The following is a 22,523-nucleotide window of genomic DNA, read 5'->3' as shown; positions in this document are numbered from 1 at the left end:
TGAATGATGGACGGAGGAATTGACGGATGGCTAAACCGATGGACGGTTGGATGGATCATGGATAGCTTGATGGAAAGTGTTATAACCGATGACCACTTGGGAGGACGCATGGGAGCATAAAGATGCGCTAGACGGGTGGAAGGGACAATGCATGCATGGACTAGATGGCATTCATTCGTTCACTATATTAACGAAGGAATTGCTAGATAGTAGCCAGTTGAATTGCTAGTTGAATGGATGGCTGGTTACAGTGAGCAAAGAATAGTTTGAGTGATCGCCGAATTGATGGATCACTGCTTGGATGCATGGCTGGCTAGTGCGATGGGTGGCTGGTTCGATGGATGATTGATTGGTTGGATGGCTAGATAAACAGTCGACTGGAAAGATGGCTACTTGAATGGACGGATGATTTGAGGGATTGATGCTTGAAAGAAGGAATGGTTAGAGGGATGGACCACTGGTTGATTATCGGGCCGAATGAATTGCTTGATAAATAGATAGCTGTTTGGTTTAATAGATGGTTGAATGAATTGAATTATAGATGGCAGGATAGTTGGATGGCTGGTTTGCTGAATCGATGGATGACTGGATTGGTGGATAGATGGACTGCTACATTAAAGGATAGACGGCTAGACGGATGATTGGCAACATTGATAGATGTTTAGATTGGATAGCTGGACTGCTTGATCAACTAACTACTGATTGCTTGATCGATGGATGGATAGCTGGAGGGAATTTTGGATGGGTGAATGGCTAGATGGATTGCTAAATGGATTGCGGAGTTATAAATAATTAACTTGATGGCTGGTTTTCGAACAATTGGCCGAATTGATTGATGAAAGGCAGGATGGACAGAGGGATTTATCGTTGTATGGATGGCTGGATGGCGAGATCCATTGTTAGCTCAATGGATGGATGGTTGAATTGATGGGTAGCTTCATGGACGAATGGCTGATTGGATGGATCACTTGATGGATGAATGGAAGGATAAATGTATCGTTGTATTGATGGCTAGATGTTTGGATGATTCGATTGATGGATAGCTTGCCAAGTTTTAGCCACTCCAACAAACGGGCAATTCAACATTTTGAAAGTTGCCAAGTTTTAGCCAGCCCAACAAACGGGCAATTCAACATTTTGAAAGTTTACAAATAAAAAAATGTCAAGTGAAAAACTTCAAGGCGTTGCGAAGCCGCATGGAAGGACTGCCAGATAAAAACCTGAGGTTAATTTGACTGCATCTTATCATGGAGTTGAAAACTTCAAATTAAGTAAGTTTTCTCATCCAATTTGATGAAAAATTTTGAAAAATCTTGAAAAACGGCATATCTCGGAAAACAAAAGAATTTAAGCAGTCACAATTGGAGGGCGAATTTGGACAAGCTGAGTGTACCATGATTGATAATATTCTGCCAGAGGGTTGAGAATTTTGGTTTGTTTATTTTTTATTGAGTTTTTAGTTTCAGAATAATAAAATGTCACATCTTCAAAAGCAAAGAAAGCAGTCCAATTTAGATGACAGAATTGCAACCTCGTAGTGTACTAGAAAAGAACCCCACTATACGGTTGAGAATCTCAATTTCGGAATTTTTTTACTTTAAATTTTCCGGAAAAAAAGCATGAAAAACGCCATATTCTCGGAAACCAAAAGGAGCTTAGCAGTAAAACTTGCGGGCCAGATTTGCAACACCTAAGTGTACTTTTACAGCCTACCACCATGGGGTAAGACTTTCAAGTTGGGTTAGAATTTCAAAGACTAGATTTAAAAAAAATTCTAACCTGAAACTTTTTTTTAAATAATTCTCAGAGATGGCACATGGCGGAAACTATGGTTTTGAGCAGTCATATTTGGAGGCAAGTCATATTTAAACAATTGATTAAATATACGCCTAAACGAAAAGCGCCCGTTACAATGCATAGATGGATGAATCCAATCTTTACACTACGCTGCCCTCCTCTTCCCCTCCGTTTTGGCATCATTGCTAGTCTTAAATTCGGCCTTTCAATTTCCCTAGCTTTAACAAACTGCAAAATCCAAAAAAATCTTAAACATTGCAATATACGATATACTTAAGTGTGCAAAAACACTTTCGTAAAACATGCAAAAATATTACGCTTGAACATGGTGAGATACCTGTCACACGCAATTAAATATAGTATAAATAGAAGAGTGGAAAAGCTCGTATATCTGTCCTTTCCCACTGGGAAAGATGGCGTTAACTTTTCTCGATGTATAATACTGAGATGAAGAGAAAGTAACATTTTTGAAAGGCAAAAGTCGTGGTAAAACCAAACGCATTGCTGAGTCTATAGAAGAACTATGAATTATCGCCATATGCTTACTTTTGCACTTCTTCAATGTTAACTTCCCAAATTGACCTTTCAAACATCTGCTGCCTAGTTCTGTCAATCTAAACACATAATTAAATGTTATACGAGATATTCGGTAACTCAATGTTCTGTTTAGTATCAACTAGTTTGCATAAATTTGGTCTTGATTTTGAAAAAAAATGAGACAAGGAAACGAACAATACTTTACAGAAGTTTTGATAGTTGTTCTTCCCGACCAAAAGCGAGGCAGCTTCCCTCATCAGCTAAAAAACATCAACAATCTTTATTGATCACTTTCTTGGTTTCAATTAATCTGTTTACAATGTAGTTTTAAATAAATGGTTCCACCTCTAGGTCTAGTTGACACTTCGGGAAGAAATACTTGTACTGTCTGTATGAACAATGGAATCTAAAACAGCAGATAACGAATTCATTCTGGCCGCTTATAAACTAAGAATTAACATTACGTTCAGCCCACTAATTATTGATTGCACGTAGAGTCTTTAAGTAAAATTTGGTTTTATTCTGACAAAGTAATATCCTAGTCGCAGATCTAATCAGCTGGGATATCAGCTTGAGTTTTGTTTGTTCTACCAATGTCATTGAATCATTGAAGAAATACTTGCCTAGCAGTGAAATCCTTCGGAACCGGAGCCCATGCATAAAACATGATATCAGATGGCGTGTTCCGGTTCAGAATATTCAAATAACTGATCTCTCCTTCTATTGGACAGTTCTCGTCTATTTCTGACCAATCAGGAAGCGGGATTCTGTCCACAAAAACATGCTTCAGTTCCTTGTTAAACTCGCTCGTTTCTTCATCTGTATCTGTCTGCATTGGCTCGATGAAATCTTTTAATGCTATATTTGTATCTGTCAGATGTCCGCCATTTTCTTGAACAATTTGACGATCGATGTTATCTTTTGCAGCCGAATCCGAGTTCGATTCACCATAAGAACTTCCGACGTTGATCAAGTTGCTTCTGATGTTTAAAGATATGACTTGTTCTAGGGCACTCACGCCTACAGACAGATAAACTCCTTGAAAACATGAATTTATTAACCTGTAAAGAAAAAGAGGGCACAACCCGGCAGCCATACATACATCACAATCATCCCAGTATCGAAAAACAGTAGGAGCGTCCTTTTTCTGGAAAAAATCTGAACTTTTCTTAGTTTCGTTTTTAACTCCAACAGAAAAAGAACTCTAAGAAGATATCTGATTATATATTTGGTCCGAAGGCCAGAGCTCCAAGAAAAAACTTAAAATGTCCCGCCCATTTTTTCCTTTCGTGAGACATAAGCAAAGTAATCATTTTCTGTTGTAGTCAAGGTGTGGAAAAAATTTGGGGCGTTTAAAGGCTGTTTTCCACCCTAGGGCTCCCTAATCTCACAAAACTCAACAAAAAAACTGAAGACGAAAGGGATCGGAACTGTTTTTGTCATGAGCATGGCTCTTACCTTTGTCGGTTCTGCCAGCCTTGCTGTAGAAACAGTTTTCATTTTCGGGTATCAGTCTAGTTCTCTTCAAGGCCTCCAGAACATGGTGCTAAAACAAAACAGTCAAAATAATATATCTTGTCTACGTTATTCACGGATCTATACATTTGAATTTTATAACTTTGCATAACACAATAAAAGTAAAGCACGAATCAAAAACTGTGCATTTATACGCTAATGCAGCTCTAGTACCAAATATATCGAGCACTTAACAGCGTTGCAAAAAGTTATATTTTAGAAAAAAAAACCTGCAGGAACTTTTAAAAACAAAAACTTTACTTCAATTTCGACATTCATCATATTTATTTAACAAAGAATCGGAAAGACGGATCAACTTTCTGTTCATCAGTGGAACAATTGTCACTGATTACTTCACTCGCAGCGTGAATCAGTGATGGACTTTGACGACCTGAACGAGTTCCTTGGGAAGATAGACAATGCCAAACTAGATGGAGTGGGAGACGATGGAGAGGAGGAGGAGGTTGTGGAGTATGATCCAGTGGAGGGATTCGACTTCCACAATGCAGACCCACTGAGTGACCAGATGCTGGAGTTCCACCATCCTCAACTCAACTGGCTACTCAGGGTTAGAAACGAATACTCTTTTTTAAGTTATGGTAGTGCTGCACTATTGGCGAGGAAGCTCGCTAGTGATCGTATCGTCGCCGGTTCAAAATTCACGAGTGTTACAATTTGCGAGATGCCCTATTGCAGGCAGACCATTGCTTAATAGCCTAAGCAATGAACCTTTGGTTACTGCACTGGTTGATTTAAAAAAAAACTCGTGTTTCGAGAAAATTATGAAAACTGTATGCACTTCGTAGAATCAAATAGAAGATTGATAGATATGTCTTTATATTTTATTTCTTCAACTCTCGAATTAAATTGTCTCAAACCAGCCCATCCATCTACCTATTTAAGGAACTGGCCAATGTGAAATCTCTGGATGGGCGGGACTTTGACAAAGTAGAGGGGAAGAACAAAGACCTGCAGAACATCATTTTGGAACAAGTGAGGGCTGCCAAGAGTAGTGAGAAGGAGGGCAACCAGTGGAAGGCGGAGTTCGAGGCCCAGAGAGAGTACAACAACAAAATCGGGGAGGACATTCTGCGCATGACAGACAGAATAGAACATATAAAGGGTAGGACACAAATGATCATCATTTCATAAGTAATAAATTGCACATAAAATTCACATAGAGTCCAAGCTGCGCTTCGCAAATACTAACCAGAACACGACAAAAACGCAGCTTTATAAAGTGAATTAAGAAAATATAGAAATAAGCCTCGAAGTAGTATAAACTTGCTACGTATGGGCTTCGCACCTGCGACTTCGAGAAGTGGCGTCACATGCACTGCCCTCTCGGCCACGAACGCTTAACAACGGGCAAACACTAGTCAAAAATCAAGTAACTACATCTGCTACCAAATTGCCAATACGATGCAGTAAAAGTGGCACCAAATACAAATAACACATTTTTGCAAGCAATAGTTTGGAGTATAACAATCTCAATCTGAAGGCATCCACACAAACTTTGCATCTAATAAATTGGAAATCACAAAGCCACATTATGTATGAATTAAGTTTTTCAAAAAATGCGCGATATATTTAGTTAGAAAATTTCTGAAATCGAGTTTTTATTATAGTTATGTTGCTTAAAAAAACAGCGTTTTTTCGGTTCATTTGATGAATTTAAAATGCATCAACTGTGTTAAATTATTACTATTCGAATACCGAAGCACATGCTATCAAACAGCCGTAAAGGTGCCCTAAAAGTGGCAACAATATTTGCGGCTTAGGTTAGAAAAAAGGATAGTCGTAGTATAACACAAACGTTCGCCTAAGTTCGCTAGTGTAAAAAAAATGAATTTCATAAAAAATCATAACAAGATCTAGAGTAGCAAAAAAGGAGGGAAACTGGCTAGTGTAAAAAAAATCAACTTCATAAAAAATAATAATAAAATCTAGAGTAGCAAAAAAAGATAGGTCTAATTAACTCAACCTGTAATGTGGAAAAATAGAACAAGGGACTATGCTTAGACAGGCTGGTTAGCCTTTCATAGGTCCTCTGCGAATCACAGGAACCAAAAATAAATTCGCTTTCAAGAAGGAAACAGACTCGATTATTTTTCACACAACTCACAACAATAAAAAAAATCCCATCTTGGAAAAACACTAAAAACGAAAGATAACTGCCTATTGAGGTGTTGTCACAATTTCGACCCAATCACTTCATTATACGGCACAACAAAAACTTTAAAAAATATCCGATGTAAAAAAAAACATTTTTTGATCCCCGTCATTGTATGAAAATGTACACAGCTGCAAAGCTGAGCTTCGCACGATTAGCAATACAAAACAAGAAAGCCGCCCAGTCGAAATAACCGAAAATTTTGAAACAATTACATCTATCGATAAGGCTAGTTTTGAAGCAAAACCGAGCCACGACAATATAATGTGAAACTAGCATAGAAACAAAAGTTATAGTTATCAAGCGATAATAAAGCCGGAAACAATATAGCAGAAACCCTTTAGGCGGAAAATTTTACAGAAAACACTATCAAGTCCCCCACACCCTCAAACAAACAAACACACACAACTATACAACACACACACACATGAAACACACTCACACAACACAAACCAACATACACACATCACATACCGATAACACACACACACAAACTTTATTCTGTGTGATATAAACTTTATACTTATAGCAGATATAGTATTGGCCGAAACCTAATAAGCCGAAAAAAAGGAAAACAAAAAAAATGAAGCCGAAAAAAAATTAAGACTAATAAAAAGTTAATTAGTCCCCCTCACTCTCAAATCACATACACAGCTCGTGGATCGACGCAATATGAGGCGACTGAGCCGATTTAATATAAACCGAAACCTATCAAGCCGAAAAAAAGGAAAAAACAAAACAATAACTTCTTATTACTCTTTTAAAATGTTCGAATTTTTTTATGTCCCCCTCCCCCTCAAAACACAGACACGCATACACGAACTTTTTCGCCCATCGGAAGGCGCAATATGTGACCATTAGACCGAAATAATATAGGCCGAAACTTATCAACCCGAAGAAAAAACGGGAAAAAAATTTTAAAAAAAAATTGTTGTCATAAAAAACTTGAACTATAGTTTCTAATAAAATTTTCAGCAATTTGTGCGATTCAGAGGTGGGCAGAAAAAAAAACATGTTTCCCTTGAAACTACTCAAAATTAAGCCACTAGGCCGATCTAAAATAGTCTGAAACCTATTAAGCCGAAAGAAGGACACAAAAATAGCAATATAAAATTTAAACACAGGCGAAGCTGAGCTTCGCACCTGGGTTAAAATTTTATTTTTTGTTATTTTTGTGTATTTTTTTCGGCTTAATAAGTTTCGGCCTATTTTATGTCGGCTTATTGGCCTAATTTTGAGTAGTTGCGAAGAAATACAAGAAAATCGAAAAACGTCGAAAAAAACTGGATCTATCATAATGAATAAGTCTAGCTTTGAGACAAAAACATGCCATGACAATAGAATGTGAAAATAGCATCGGAACATAAATTACCAAGCGGTAATAAATACCGTGACAGAAACCTTTGAGCCGAAAAAAATCAAGATTTAAGACTTATGAAAAGTCCCCCTCGCCCTCAAAAAAAATATTTGCACGTCAAATTAAAAAAATTTGAGACAAACAAGCCGATAAAATATAGCTCGAAACCTAGTAAGCCCAAAAAAGGGGGAAAATAGAAAAAAAAGTGAAAACTAATAAGTTATTAAGCCCCCCTCGCCCTCAAAACACAGACACGCACAAGCACTTTTTCTTCGCTCGTCGAAGAAATGAGGCCGATAAGCCGATATTATATAGGCCGAAACCTATCAAGCCGAAACAAAAGGTAAAAAAGCGATACAAAAATGTCAAGAAAAATTGGAATTGTATTTCTATGAAAATGTTCAGCATTTTGAGCAATCCAAAGCCAAGCATTAAAAACATGTTTCCGTTGAAACAACTCGAAATCAGGTGACTGAGTTAATGAAATACAGGCCGAAATCATTTGTGCAGAATAAAACTTTTGGTCGAGAAAAAAACAAAAAAAGAAATATATACAAGGTCAAGGTTTAAAAAAATTACAAACAAACAGCAGAGGTGAATCAGAACACTAGAAGCTAATAATGTAACTCTATAATGTATACAAAATCAAATACGCGATTTAGTTGGATGGTAAAAACGAAGCGAAAACTAAGCCGACAAAAAGTAAACCGAAAGCGACGAAGTCGAAAACTCAAAAAATATCAAAGAAATATCATTAAAAATTCCAACTGCGAATAATTGGAAAAACAATAATAAGGGTACACAGTGAGAGTAATAGACCAATGAGCGCAAACATACGCACATACTTTATGCATGTCGAGTACTGCATGCAGGCTGAAATCTGCGGACAAAGTTGTTCAAGGGAAAAATCTAGTTCCCGATTGCAATACCCTTGCTATTACAAGGGTAATAATATTTTAGTAACTTCTAAAGTCTGGTTCTAATCCTAATCTGGCTAATTTGCCTCAGGTTGGAACTACTTTTGATTCAGGTGTTTTTTCTCAAACGGGTATTTGGGTAGCTTGAAGAAACAACAGATCAACCGAATGTGGTGCCATACTTACAGACCTTCACAATGGTAGGAGTTGAAATGCTAGTTACTGGATTATATATTTTTCATTACGATACTTCATTTTGATACGAGCAGTACAATCGAAAAAAATGTTCTATGTTTTTTTATCGTTATCAAATCGGAATGTAGACTTTTTCGGGTTAACAACTAGACAAACAAAATCAGTTAAATCCCTGGCTGCTATGCTGCTAAACTTTATGAAAACTGAAATGTGACTCCTGGGTGCAAGTTTATGACTGGTAATTTTTTCAGAATTAAACTATTTTTTTGTCGGCTTCATGGATTTCGTCGGCTTCTGGGTTGTAATACGGACCGGGAGCTTTTTTAAACTAGAAATTTTGTTTTTCAGAGTTTTATATGTCTGTTTATTTTTGTCGGCTTAGACTCTGCGTCACGAACTCTCTCTTTTTTTCTTGATTCAGTTTTTTACACTCACGAGAGCAATTGTCTTGTATTTGGGATATAGACCTTTTTCGCGTCGACATTTTTCTAACAAGAAATTGACCTTTTTTGAATTATTGAACCCTAACAATGTCCAGGTGCCCTCTGACTTGACTTGGAGGTAACTTGGTTGCTTTTGCAGCCTAAGGTTTTCGAATCGAGTCTCTTGCTTGTTTCAGTATATATACATAGAATTTTTTTAATGATTCTCAAGATTTATCGGATTAGTTGCCACATCACAGATTTTTCTTGTACTGTGAGCAAGTAACGGGTAGTTGGAAGTATTGATAATTGTCGTTTAATGGTTTTTTTTTCGCTCAACTGGTGCCTGATCAAAGAAAGTCGGCTTTGTTACCGCTTCTTAAATGTTGTTTCATTGCTAATTACGCTTGCTATTATCAAAGCAAGCAATATCAAATCGGAATATAGAATTTTTTGTGCTAACTAATTGCTTAACAGAATCACTTGGTCTCTTGGTTCATAATGATTTCAATTTTGTAAGCGTCTCCGGCACACTTAGTTTAGAAAAAATGAATAAGCGTGGGACGGCAAAAGTCCTGGGTTCGAATCTGGCCAGGACCTGTTTTTTTTTCAAACGGAAAATATTCCAAAAATTTTTTTCCAGAAACGGGAAAGTTTCATAAAAATTGTCGGCCTATTAATTGTCTGCTTGTTTTGTCGGCTTATTTGCCATCTCAAATTTTTTTTTGATGTATGCAGTTTCACTGTAGTTGGTTTTTATGTTTTCATTGTAGTTGCTTTTCTATAATTTTCTTTACTCGTGCAATTTGTAATTCTACTAGCCTTGACTTCGTTTATTTTCCTTTTTTGATTTTTTGCTAAAAAAATATGTCGGCCTCAATGATTTCCACTTATATTTTATCGGATGACTATGCAACGGCTTACATTTTGGGTCGTTCGACGGAACCAAAGTTTGTATGTTTTCCTCCGGATCGCACAAAATGTTTTAAAATCTCAGAATAGAATTTTTATTTCAAGTTTTTCACGACAACACTTTTTTCTGCTCAAAAACTATTTTTGAATGTTCATTAAGCGCCTCCAAATGTGGTTTCCGTAAATAGAACATCATTCCAGACAACTATTTTGAAATTTTCTTAGTTGTGATTTCTTCGAATATTTTTCCGTTTTCTTTGGACTTCGTGGCTCTTCTTTCCTTTCCTGCCTGCTAGCTTGCAATGCTAATTTTGTGGATGATATCGCATGTCATCCGAAGCTTCGCTTCGCCGCTGTGTTAACTTTGTTCTCGACACAAAAAACTTCAGTTGGTCAATTAATTGCATACTATCTACAAATCAAGCACCTGCTTACTTGCTTGCGTTTGATTTGAGAACACCCTTTGTTCCCTTGTTGTTTTGCTTGAGTGCTGGGGTAGATTTCTCAATTGATCAGGGTTTTTAATTTTAAAAAAATCGAATACAAATTTTATAAGGAGATATAAACAGGCCGGCAGATCTACATCCTGCACGCTGTACAAAACCCTCAACTAATATTGCAACATGATACATCAACATTTTGAGTTTTCTACACCATTGGATGAACTGGAATTTTTGTGCTCACTAACTTTCATTTAGAATTTCAAATTTATGTTCACACTAATAGTTTCTTGTACCTATCTTTCAGCAAATCTTAGAAATACAAGTTAGTAATATTGAAATTCTCTTAAATGATTCGGAGGTCAACGATAAGATTAACGCAAAAAATCACTTTCAGTAAAGCAAAGATAGCTGAACATGATAACTCGCTGACTTTCGATGAGCTTAATGGAACAGGTTGCTTTTCAAGGCAAGCTTACTACTTGAAAATCTTGTATCTCAATGTTGTTTATATTTTCTATTTACCTTTTATGTAGTCATGTCTTTTTAACAAAACTGCTATAGTTCATTAACCTTTGTACCTAAGCAATGCCACTTCAACGAGATAGTCTTTTATACAATTGATAATCATAGCATTAAATCACTTCTGTTTTCATTGCCTTATATGTCATTTAAGATAGTATTTTCCTAGGTCTGTTGAGCAACAGTGACAACCTATTCCAAGAGTATGACGGCAACTCGGAGGTGAAATGGCGAAAGATACTTCGCAAACAGGACAAGGAGCTCAAAGAAAAAGAGGGCACTTTTCGCGATCTCGAGTTCCGTCTCGTCGAGGAGATCAAAGCATTCACTCGGGGAAATGCGCAGAGAAGTCGACTTTTAATCGACCTCGGCGCTCTTTCGGCAGAGGAGGCAAAAACTCTAGCAGAGCTGGAAAAAGTAAAGGTCGAAATGCTTGAGGAAATGGAGCGTTTAAAGAATAACCCTTCGCCCCGCAAAAACATTCTGGAAGAGTTCAAAAATCGGAAACAAAAAATGGACGACAAAAAGAAAATGGACAGAGAAAAAACTGAGGCGGGACGAAGTGAAACGGCCGGAAGCCGTCACGGGGGGCGCTTCACGGGACGCACAACTCCACGAGGGGGGACTATGCATTTAGCCAAAGGAGCGAAGGCACAACGAGAATTACACGAGTCGGAATTGGATCCATTCTTGCGCCGCGGAGTCTACGGGAACAGAATTGCGGTCGACAGACGCGGAGGCCCGGATCCCGTGGCTGCGTTATTCAACCAGAGCAACGACCCCTCCAAAATAGGAGGAACTGGATTTTATGTCGGAAACTTGATGAGTAATGACGATGATTACGCTGAGTTTCTAGGCGGCACAACTCCTAGAGGACTGACCTTAAACACAAGTAATTACATGCCCGATGACGTAGGCAAAGGATCAACAAAGAAGAACACATCAGTAAGGACATTGCCAAAGATTTAGAACAATAGAAGTTAAATGCAAATGAAAGTTATATTCTACATGAGATAATCAATTTAGAGCCGATTTACCTCGATAGTTTTTTCAGTGGTTGTTTGACAAGCGAATCCGTCGTAGTCACACCCTAAGTACGCGAACTTTAGAGCGACTCTTCTTTTACCACACCTAAAACAAAATTAAAACTGATCATAGTAGGTTAAGAAGCCATATCGAATTTAATGCATTGATTGAATTTAGGCAACAAACTTGATAAAAATATTTGTGAAATAGATCAAAATTACTATTTGCAGATTCAAAAAAATTGTAATTTAACTCAAATTTAGCTATATAGAGCATTTTTCACCGCGCATATTTCCACTATTTTTTACACAGAGACGAAGTTGCACTTCGCATAAACAAGCAAAAATATGACCAATAACTCTACTGCGAAAAACTGAATGAGTAAAACTACAAATATTCCTAAGTGACGAACGCCAAGTATGACGGATTAGCAGTATCAGTCAATTTGATTTTTAAAAAAATCAGCAACTAACATGCCTCAATTTATACAGCAGTCTATGGAGCAGTAATAACATGAAAAAATTAAATGTAATAGAAAAAAATGAATTTTTTTATTTAATTTGGGGTTTTTTGTGAAAACCATCCCCCACTCGCCATATTTAGTACAAAGTGATAAATTTCGCTTCTAGAAACAAATCAATTCCGGCAAATAATCTTCCTTCAACCAATTTGGAACAATTTCTAAGACGGATTAAATCTCCGCTTACGAGTAAGTAGCGCGAAATATATCGCGCGTTAATTGTTCCAAATTGGTTGAAGGAAGATTATTTGCCGGAATTGATTTGTTTCTAGAAGCGAAATTTATCACTTTGTACTAAATATGACGTGTGGGGGATGGTTTTCACAAAAAAACCCAAATTAAAAAAAAATTATTTTTTTTCTATTACATTTAATTTGACCCAGATGAATTGTCCCAAATTGGCCAAAATGGCAATATTTAAACCCCCATAACTTTACGAAAAATGATCACAGGTGAAATATCTTTTCAGTCGAAATTTGTCTGAAGAAAAAAACCACTCCGAGCACAAATATTCCGCTACTTTCGTTACGAAAGTCGAAACAATAATAATCTGTGTTAATATCCTTAGCATTGGCTGTACTTAATAGCTGATTATTGATCAAAATGAACACATTTAATCGCAACAATATTTGCGTCGCAACAATATTTGCGACCTAGGTGGGAAAAAAGATCGTTCCTACTATAGCACAAGCATCGCATGTGTAATCAAATAATACTGCGTAAATAATAGCGAAAAATGTGAAAAGTCCAGATGGAGCACTTGCTTCGCGAATGAGAATGGTCTGGCCGGTGCGACTTTCCGCTTCATACTGGCCTGGTGGCTCTTTGACCCAGATGAACTCTCAATGTGATCCTGCAGCTGCAACACCCTCGAAATCAAACCCTAAACAAAGAAAATAGTCCAAATGAGGCCCAGAAAAATGAACTCTTTCGAAAACAAAAAATCCTAGAATCTAAGACTATTTTTTGGTAATGTGCATTTTTAAAGATAGATGTTAGAATTGCATGGAGTCGGAACTTGATCAACCACAATATCAAACACTGTACAGGAATTCCTGATGCCACCAGCCTCTTTTTCTTAATCCACAATACATATAATCAGCTACAAAACTCACGGATATCCGAAAACGACTTTGTAGGTGCCATAGAGGCTTCAGATAAAAAAAATTCCGTACAATAAGTCGGAAGTTCAGTAAACCTATTAATCTGACTGTATCAACCTGCATTTTTATTACATTAAGAAACGTTATAAGATGATCTAAAACATCCCTAGCACAAGCAATAAACTAAAATACACTTCATTGAGTATGAATGAAAATCACAGGCACCTGCTTCGTGAGTTTGCACAACTCTTTTGTGTCGTCCAGCAACGGAACAGAAGAAGAGTAAAGAGGAGAGGACATCTTGCTCAGAAAGCGAAAATGGCGGAGCAGTCCCAGTGAATTGCAAAAGATATTCAGCATGCGACACTCTGTCACATCCACATCTTAAAATGATATTACTACCAGTTAGGGCGGAAAAAAGAAAACATTTCTCGGCACAGTTGAAAGACAGCTCAAATTCGCGCAAGAGATTTCTTTCTTAAAATGTGCTTTCAGATAACAAATAAATTGAAACCCAACAATGTGAACCAAACAATTAATGAACACAAATCAAAAAAATAATCAACGAGGGTTAATTTCAATTATTTAAAATATGAAATAAATATTGCACGAAATTAATGTGAAGGGCGATTATGTCTGCTACAAAGATTGGCATAAATGTTTCGTAAACAACTATTACGCATAAAAAACTTCTTCATGTTCAAATTAAAACCTTTATCTGTAGCGTATATCAGCGGGGTTTTATGTTCAGATCCTTGGGCCCAAAATTTGATTTTTTCAAACTGTTGGGACCAAAATTTGGAAATTTCACATCGTTGAAACCGATATGTCCCTGTACTAACATATGCACCACGGGTATGCCATCCTTCAAAAGCCGATATCAAAAAAAAACCAGAAGAACGAGACTTTATGGATAAGTAACTGCTCTACCGACTACAAGGAGAGACTGCTCCACATGAGATGCAGATGCCAGTATCAAATCTGACCTATCTGTTATTAGGGATGGTTCTTAGGGTGTAAAAATGTAAGCCTTGAAGGTTCGATAAAATTAACTCAATGGAAGATCCTGAGCTGAGTGGCCATTGATATTCGAACGAGCTGCTGCTAACTTGATGGTTGAAGAGGAACAGAATCTCAAACTGATCCACCAAAGGCTAAGTGTAAGAGATAATCTGAAAGATAAGATTTTCGTGAATCCGTGAAAAAAAAAACAAAGCGTTTACATTTCAACTTGATAACTGTATTAAAAAAATCACCTGAGTTCAAAAATAATCAGGTTGTTTTTGGAGCAACTCTAATAGTCAGCTTGCATCAATCGCAACAAAGTTTATGCTTTTTCGAAAGTAAAGGGTGCAGCAAATTAGTTTTGCGTCACAGGAGAGCGTGAAATGAGGAAGACGTACCCACAGCTCGTTCAAATGCGAAAACAATATTTAAAATATAGCCCAATTAATAAGCACCTTGAGCTTGTAAAAGAGCATTTCATTGTGCGTTCATTTATCACATATACCTGACATTTTCCCTAAAAGTTTTATATATTTCTTTTTTTGTTTCTTGTTATTTCTATAAAATCTCCAGTTTTAAAATTTCCGAAAATAAAGCAGCAACATGGATATTGACGATCTGAAGACTCAATACTCTGAGAAACAATAGGTGGACAAATCATTAAACAACTTAAACGCGGACTACCGTCAAATATCAAGTTAGTTTAAAAGAAAAACTACGTAATGATCCAATCTCTATTGGAACTTAATACTCATCCAATTTTTGCAATATTCATAATTAACTATCCGTTATTTAAATTTATAATTTTAACTTATAATTTTAACTAACTATTGTTTCAACTCCAGTTTTTATCATGAAGTTTGACTATCTAACCTGAGACTTATAGCAATAGGATTAATTGTTAAAGGGACAAAAACGATCGCATATGCCCCTGTCAGCAAATTTCGGAAAAAAACTTCCGTGCCTGATGCCAATGAGTTCAGTTGCACAACCTGGTATCAGACAAAGCCCGCAACGCCAAAATCTTCCCTGTTTCGGAAGAGACGCAAGGATGCACGGGTACTACAACTTTTGAGAATGTTTTCTTCAACGGCAACAGGGAGACTTCTATATCTCTGATTGACACGGTAGGGTTTGATGACCCGGAACGAGATGCTGACGCCACAATCAATTGTCCTATTTGATATTAGAATGATTTCTCGGGTGTAAAAAACGTAAGCCTTGACTATCTGATAAAAATAACTCAATGGAAGTTCCTGATCTGAGTGGCCATTGATATTCGATCGAGCTGCTGCTAATTTGATGGTTGAAGAGGAACAGAATTTTAACTAATCCAGCATTAGGATTAATTGTTAAAGGGACAAAAACAAACGCACTTGCCCCTGTCAGTAGAATTCGAAAAAAAACTTTGCGCCTGATGCCAATGAGTTCACTTGCACAATCTGGTATCAGACAAAGCCCGCAACGCCAAAATCTTCCCTGTTTCGGCAGAGACGCAAGGATGCACGGGGACTACCACAATTGGGAATGTTTTTTTTTAACGACAACAGAGAGACTTCTATATCTCTGATTGGCACGGTAGGGTTTGATGACCCGGAACAAGACGCAGACGCCACAATCAATTGAACTATTTGATATTAGGGATGATTTCTCGGGTGTAAAAACGTAAGCCTTGACTATCTGATAAAAATAACTCAATGGAAGTTCCTGAGCTGAGTGGCCATTGATATTCGATCGAGCTGCTACTAATTTGATGGTTGAAGAGAAACAGAACTTTAACTAGTTAAAGGGACAAAAACAAACGCACTTGCCTCTGTCAAAAGACTTCGAAAAAAAACTTTGGTGCCTGATGCCAATGAGTTCACTTGCACAATCTGGTATCAGACAAAGCCCGCAACGCCAAAATCTTCCCTGTTTCGGCAGAGACGCAAGGATGCACGGGGACTACCACATTTGGTAATTTTTTTTTCAACGGCAACAGACTTCTATATCTCTGATTGACACGGTAGGGTTTGATGACCCGGAACGAGATGCTGACGCCACAATCATTTGTCCTATTTGATATTAGAATGATTTCTCGGGTGTAAAAAACGTAAGCCTTGACTATCTGATAAAAATAACTCAATGGAAGTTCCTGATCTGAGTGGCCATTGATATTCGATCGAGCTGCTGCTAATTTGATGGTTGAAGAGGAACAGAATTTTAACTAATCCAGCATTAGGATTAATTGTTAAAGGTACAAAAACAAACGCACTTGCCCCTGTCAGTAGACTTCGAAAAAAACTTTGCGCCTGATAACAATGAGTTCACTTGCACAATCTGGTATCAGACAAAGCCCGCAACGCCAAAATCTTCCCTGTTTCGGCAGAGACGCAAGGATGCACGGGGACTACCACAATTGGGAATGTTTTTTAACGACAACAGAGAGACTTCTATATCTCTGATTGGCACGGTAGGGTTTGATGACCCGGAAGGAGAGGCAGACGCCACAATCAAATGAACTATTTGATATTGGGGATGATTTCTCGGGTGTAAAAACGTTAGCCTTGACAATCTGATAAAAATAACTCAATGGAAGTTCCTGAGCTGAGTGGCCTTTGATATTCGATCGAGCTGCTACTAATTTGATGGTTGAAGAGGAACAGAACTTTAACTAATCCAGCATTAGGATTAATTGTTAAAGGGACAAAAACAAACGCACTTGCCCCTGTCAGTAAACTTCGAAAAAAAAACTTTGTTGCCTGATGCCAATGAGTTCAGTTGCACAATCTGGTATCAGACAAAGCCCACAACGCCAAAATCTTCCGTTTCGGCAGGGACGCAAGGATGCACGGGGACTACCACATTTGGGATTGTTTTTTTTTCCAACGAAAACAGAGAGACTTCTATATCTCTGATTGACACGGTAGGGTTTGATGACCCGGAACGAGACGCAGACGCCACAATCAACTGAACTATTTGATATGAGGGATAATTTCCCGGGTGTAAAAACGTAAGCCTTGACTATCTGATAAAAATAACTCAATGGAAGTTCCTGAGCTGAGTGGCCATTGATATTCGATCGAGCTGCTACTAATTTGATGGTTGAAGAGAAATAGAACTTTAACAATTAATCCTAATGCAGGATTAGTTAAAGGGACAAAAACAAACGCACTTGCCTCTGTCAAAAGACTTCGAAAAAAAACTTTGTGCCTGATGCCAATGAGTTCACTTGCACAATCTGGTATCAGACAAAGCCCACAACGCCAAAATCTTCCCTGTTTCGGCAGAGACGCAAAGATGCACGGGGACTATCACATTTGGGAATGTTTTTTTTTTCAACGACAACAGAGACTTCTATATCTCTGATTGGCACGGTAGGGTTTGATGACCCGGAACAAGACGCAGACGCCACAATCAATTGAACTATTTGATATTAGGGATGATTTCTCGGGTGTAAAAACGTAAGCCTTGACTATCTGATAAAAATAACTCAATGGAAGTTCCTGAGCTGAGTGGCCATTGATATTCGATCGAGCTGCTACTAATTTGATGGTTGAAGAGAAACAGAACTTTAACAATTAATCCTAATGCGGGATTAGTTAAAGGGACAAAAACAAACGCACTTGCCTCTGTCAAAAGACTTCGAAAAAAAACTTTGGTGCCTGATGCCAATGAGTTCACTTGCACAATCTGGTATCAGACAAAGCCCGCAACGCCAAAATCTTCCCTGTTTCGGCAGAGACGCAAGGATGCACGGCGACTACCACATTTGGTAATGTTTTTTTCAACGGCAACAGACTTCTATATCTCTGATTGACACGGTAGGGTTTGATGACCCGGAACGAGATGCTGACGCCACAATCATTTGTCCTATTTGATATTAGAATGATTTCTCGGGTGTAAAAAACGTAAGCCTTGACTATCTGATAAAAATAACTCAATGGAAGTTCCTGATCTGAGTGGCCATTGATATTCGATCGAGCTGCTGCTAATTTGATGGTTGAAGAGGAACAGAATTTTAACTAATGCAGCATTAGGATTAATTGTTAAAGGGACAAAAACAAACGCACTTGCCCCTGTCAGTAGACTTCGAAAAAAACTTTGCGCCTGATAACAATGAGTTCACTTGCACAATCTGGTATCAGACAAAGCCCGCAACGCCAAAATCTTCCCTGTTTCGGCAGAGACGCAAGGATGCACGGGGACTACCACAATTGGGAATGTTTTTTAACGACAACAGAGAGACTTCTATATCTCTGTTTGGCACGGTAGGGTTTGATGACCCGGAAGGAGAGGCAGACGCCACAATCAAATGAACTATTTGATATTAGGGATGATTTCTCGGGTGTAAAAACGTTAGCCTTGACAATCTGATAAAAATAACTCAATGGAAGTTCCTGAGCTGAGTGGCCATTGATATTCGATCGAGCTGCTACTAATTTGATGGTTGAAGAGGAACAGAACTTTAACTAATCCAGCATTAGGATTAATTGTTAAAGGGACAAAAACAAACGCACTTGCCCCTGTCAGTAAACTTCGAAAAAAAAAACTTTGGTGCCTGATGCCAATGAGTTCAGTTGCACAATCTGGTATCAGACAAAGCCCACAACGCCAAAATCTTCCGTTTCGGCAGGGACGCAAGGATGCACGAGGACTACCACATTTGGGATTGTTTTTTTTTCCAACGAAAACAGAGAGACTTCTATATCTCTGATTGACACGGTAGGGTTTGATGACCCGGAACGAGACGCAGACGCCACAATCAACTGAACTATTTGATATGAGGGATAATTTCTCGGGTGTAAAAACGTAAGCCTTGACTATCTGATAAAAATAACTCAATGGAAGTTCCTGAGCTGAGTGGCCATTGATATTCGATCGAGCTGCTACTAATTTGATGGTTGAAGAGAAATAGAACTTTAACAATTAATCCTAATGCAGGATTAGTTAAAGGGACAAAAACAAACGCACTTGCCTCTGTCAAAAGACTTCGAAAAAAAACTTTGTGCCTGATGCCAATGAGTTCACTTGCACAATCTGGTATCAGACAAAGCCCACAACGCCAAAATCTTCCCTGTTTCGGCAGAGACGCAAAGATGCACGGGGACTATCACATTTGGGAATGTTTTTTTTTCAACGACAACAGAGACTTCTATAGCTCTGATTGACACGGTAGGGTTTGATGACCCGGAGAGAGACGCAGACGCCACAATCAATTGAACTATTTGATATTAGGGATAAGTTCTCGGTTGTAAAAACGTAAGCCTTGACTATCTGATAAAAAAAACCCAATGAGAGTTCCTGAGCTGAGTGGCCATTGATATATATTCGATCGAGCTGCTGCTAATTTGATGGTTGAAGAGGAACAGAATTTTAACTAATCCAGCATTATGATTAATTGTTAAAAGGACAAAAACAAACGCACTTTCCCCTGTCAGTAGACTCCGAAAAAAAAACTTTGGTGCCTGATGCCAATGAGTTAACTTGCGCAATCTGGTATCAGACAAAGCCCGCAACGCCAAAATCTTCCCTGTTTCGGCAGAGACGCAAGGATGCACGGGGACTAACACATTTGGGAATGTTTTTTTTACAACGGCAACAGAGAGACTTCTATATCTCTGATTGACACGGTAGGGTTCGATGACCCGGAACGAGACGCAGACGCCACAATCAACTGAACTATTTGATATGAGGGATAATTTCTCGGGTTAAAGACGTAAGCCTTGAATATTTAATAAAATAACTTAATGAAAGCTCCTGAGCTGAGTGGCCACTGATATTCGAACGAGCTGCTGCTAAATTGATGGTTGAAGAGGAACAGAAGTTCTAACTGATCCACCAAAAGCTAATCGAAAGAAATAACCTAAAAGATTGTCGTGAATCTGTCAAAAAAAACTAAAGAGCTTTCATTTCAATAACCGCGAATAATGGTGTTAAGAAAATCACCCAAGTTCATAAAAATTGAGGTTGTTTTTGGAGCAACTAATAGTTAGCTTGCATTAATCGCAACAAAGTTGATGCTTTTTCGAAACTAAAGGGTGCAGCAAATTAGTTTTGCGTCACAGGAGAGCGTGAAATGAGGAAGACGTACCCACAGCTCGTTCAAATGCGAAAACAATATTTAAAATTTAGCCCAATTATTCAGCACCTTGAGCTTGGAAAAGAGCATTTCATTGTCCGTTCATTTATCACATATACCTGACATTTTCCCTAAAAGTTTTATATATTTCTTTTTTTGTTTCTTGTTATTTCTATAAAACATCCAGTTTTAAAATTTCCGAAAATAAAGCAGCAACATGGATATTGACGATCTGAAGACTCAATACTCTGAGAAACAATAGGTGGACAAATCATTTAACAACTTAAACGCTGACTACCGTCAAATATCATGTTAGTTCAAAAGAAAAACTACATAATGATCCAATCTCTATTGGAACTTAAAACTCATCCAATCTTTGCAATATTCATATTTAACTATCCGTTATTTAAATTTATAATTTTAACTAACTATTGTTTCAACTCTAGTTTTTATCATGAAGTTTGACTATCTAACCTGAGACTTATAGCAATAGGATTAATTGTTAAAGGGACAAGAACGAACGGACTTGCAACTGTCAGTAAATTTCGGAAAAAAACTTCGGTGCCTGATGCCAATGAGTTCAGTTGCACAACCTGGTATCATACAAAACCCGCAACGCCAAAATCTTCCCTGTTTCGGCAGAGACGCAAGGGTGCACGGGGACTACCACTTTTGGGAATGTTTTCTTAACGGCAACAGGGAGACTTCTAAATCTCTGATTGACACGGTAGGTTGATATTGTAATGAAAGTTCCTGAGCTGAGTGGCCAATGAAATTCGAACGAGCTGCTGCTAAATTGATGGTTGAAGAGGAACAGAATTTTAAATAATGCAGCATTATGATTAATTGTTAAAGGGACAAAAACAAACGCACTTGCCCCTGTCAGTAGACTTCGAAAAAAAACTTTGGTGCCTGATGCCAATGAGTTCACTTGCACAATCTGGTATCAGACAAAGCCCGCAACGCCAAATCTTCCCTGTTTCGGTTTCGGCAGAGACGCAAGGATGCACGGGGACTACCACATTTGGAAATGTTTTTTTTTTCAACGGCAACAGAGAGACTTCTATATCTCTGATTGAAACGGTAGGGTTCGATGACCCGGAACGAGACGCGGACGCCACAATCAACTGAACTATTTGATATGAGGGATAATTTCTCGGGTTAAAGACGTAAGCCTTGAATATTTAATAAAATAACTTAATGAAAGCTCCTGAGCTGAGTGGCCATTGATATTCGATCGAGCTGCTGCTAATTTGATGGTTGAAGAGGAACAGAATTTTAGCTAATCCAGCATTATGATTAATTGTTAAAGGGACAAAAACAAACGCACTTTCCCCTGTCAGTAGACTCCGAAAAAAAACTTTGGTGCCTGATGCCAATGAGTTCACTTGCACAATCTGGTATCAGACAAAGCCCACAACGCCAAAATCTTCCGTTTCGGCAGGGACGCAAGGATGCACGGGGACTACCACATTTGGGATTGTTTTTTTTTCCAACGAAAACAGAGAGACTTCTATATCTCTGATTGACACGGTAGGGTTTGATGACCCGGAACGAGACGCAGACGCCACAATCAACTGAACTATTTGATATTAGGGATAATTTCTCGGGTGTAAAAACGTAAGCCTTGACTATCTGATAAAAATAACTCAATGGAAGTTCCCGAGCTGAGTGGCCATTGATATTTGATCGAGCTGCTACTAATTTGATGGTTGAAGAGAAATAGAACTTTAACAATGACCCAAATCTTCCCTGTTTCGGCAGAGACGCAAGGGTGCACGTCTACTGACCCGGAACGAGACGCAGACGCCACAATCAACTGAACTATTTGATATGAGGGATAATTTCTCGGGTGTAAAAACGTAAGCCTTGACTATCTGATAAAAATAACTCAATGGAAGTTCCTGAGCTGAGTGGCCATTGATATTCGAACGAGCTGCTGCTAAATTGATGGTTGAAGAGGAACAGAGTTTCTAACTGATCCACCAAAGGCTAATCGAAAGAAATAACCTAAAAGATTG

At 38.1% G+C, this 22,523-nt stretch overlaps 2 protein-coding genes across 3 annotated transcripts in view; one reads left to right on the top strand and one right to left on the bottom strand.

The window, feature by feature from the left end:
- Nucleotides 1-22,523, bottom strand: part of LOC134848472 (splicing factor 1-like) — a 182,939-nt gene that overhangs the window by 113,052 nt on the left and 47,364 nt on the right. The window contains exons 2-9 of one of the 2 annotated variants that reach the window (XM_063865939.1): nucleotides 13,662-13,821; nucleotides 13,098-13,216; nucleotides 11,825-11,918; nucleotides 3,793-3,880; nucleotides 2,958-3,354; nucleotides 2,680-2,740; nucleotides 2,535-2,594; nucleotides 2,344-2,411 (exon numbers count right to left, since the gene is read on the bottom strand). The exons of the other annotated variant lie outside the window; for it this stretch is intronic. Coding sequence (XP_063722009.1) covers nucleotides 2,344-2,411; nucleotides 2,535-2,594; nucleotides 2,680-2,740; nucleotides 2,958-3,354; nucleotides 3,793-3,880; nucleotides 11,825-11,918; nucleotides 13,098-13,216; nucleotides 13,662-13,796 — 1,022 coding nt within the window. The 5' untranslated portion in view covers nucleotides 13,797-13,821. The remainder of the gene's footprint in view (nucleotides 1-2,343; nucleotides 2,412-2,534; nucleotides 2,595-2,679; nucleotides 2,741-2,957; nucleotides 3,355-3,792; nucleotides 3,881-11,824; nucleotides 11,919-13,097; nucleotides 13,217-13,661; nucleotides 13,822-22,523) is intronic. 2 annotated transcript variants of the gene reach the window in all.
- On the top strand, nucleotides 3,958-11,817 carry LOC134848473 (uncharacterized). Its single transcript, XM_063865940.1, has 3 exons — nucleotides 3,958-4,417; nucleotides 4,753-4,972; nucleotides 10,957-11,817. Exons 1-3 carry the CDS (start codon nucleotides 4,226-4,228, stop codon nucleotides 11,754-11,756), a joined length of 1,212 nt encoding a protein of 403 aa, XP_063722010.1. The 5' UTR covers nucleotides 3,958-4,225; the 3' UTR covers nucleotides 11,757-11,817.

Source organism: Symsagittifera roscoffensis, chromosome 6, assembly GCF_963678635.1.
Source record: "Symsagittifera roscoffensis chromosome 6, txSymRosc1.1, whole genome shotgun sequence".
NCBI lineage: Eukaryota > Metazoa > Xenacoelomorpha > Acoela > Convolutidae > Symsagittifera > Symsagittifera roscoffensis.
The sequence above is the reverse complement of the archived record's forward strand: the minus strand, read 5'-3'. Positions and strand labels throughout refer to the sequence as shown.

Bases quoted from the DNA above. Each gene is read 5' to 3' on its own strand.
- LOC134848473 (XM_063865940.1), top strand. From the start codon at position 4,226: ATGGACTTTGACGACCTGAACGAGTTCCTTGGGAAGATAGACAATGCC. The intron at 4,418-4,752 runs GTTAGAAACGAA...TACCTATTTAAG, and splicing joins AACTCAACTGGCTACTCAGG to GAACTGGCCAATGTGAAATC. The intron at 4,973-10,956 runs GTAGGACACAAA...GTATTTTCCTAG, and splicing joins CAGAATAGAACATATAAAGG to GTCTGTTGAGCAACAGTGAC.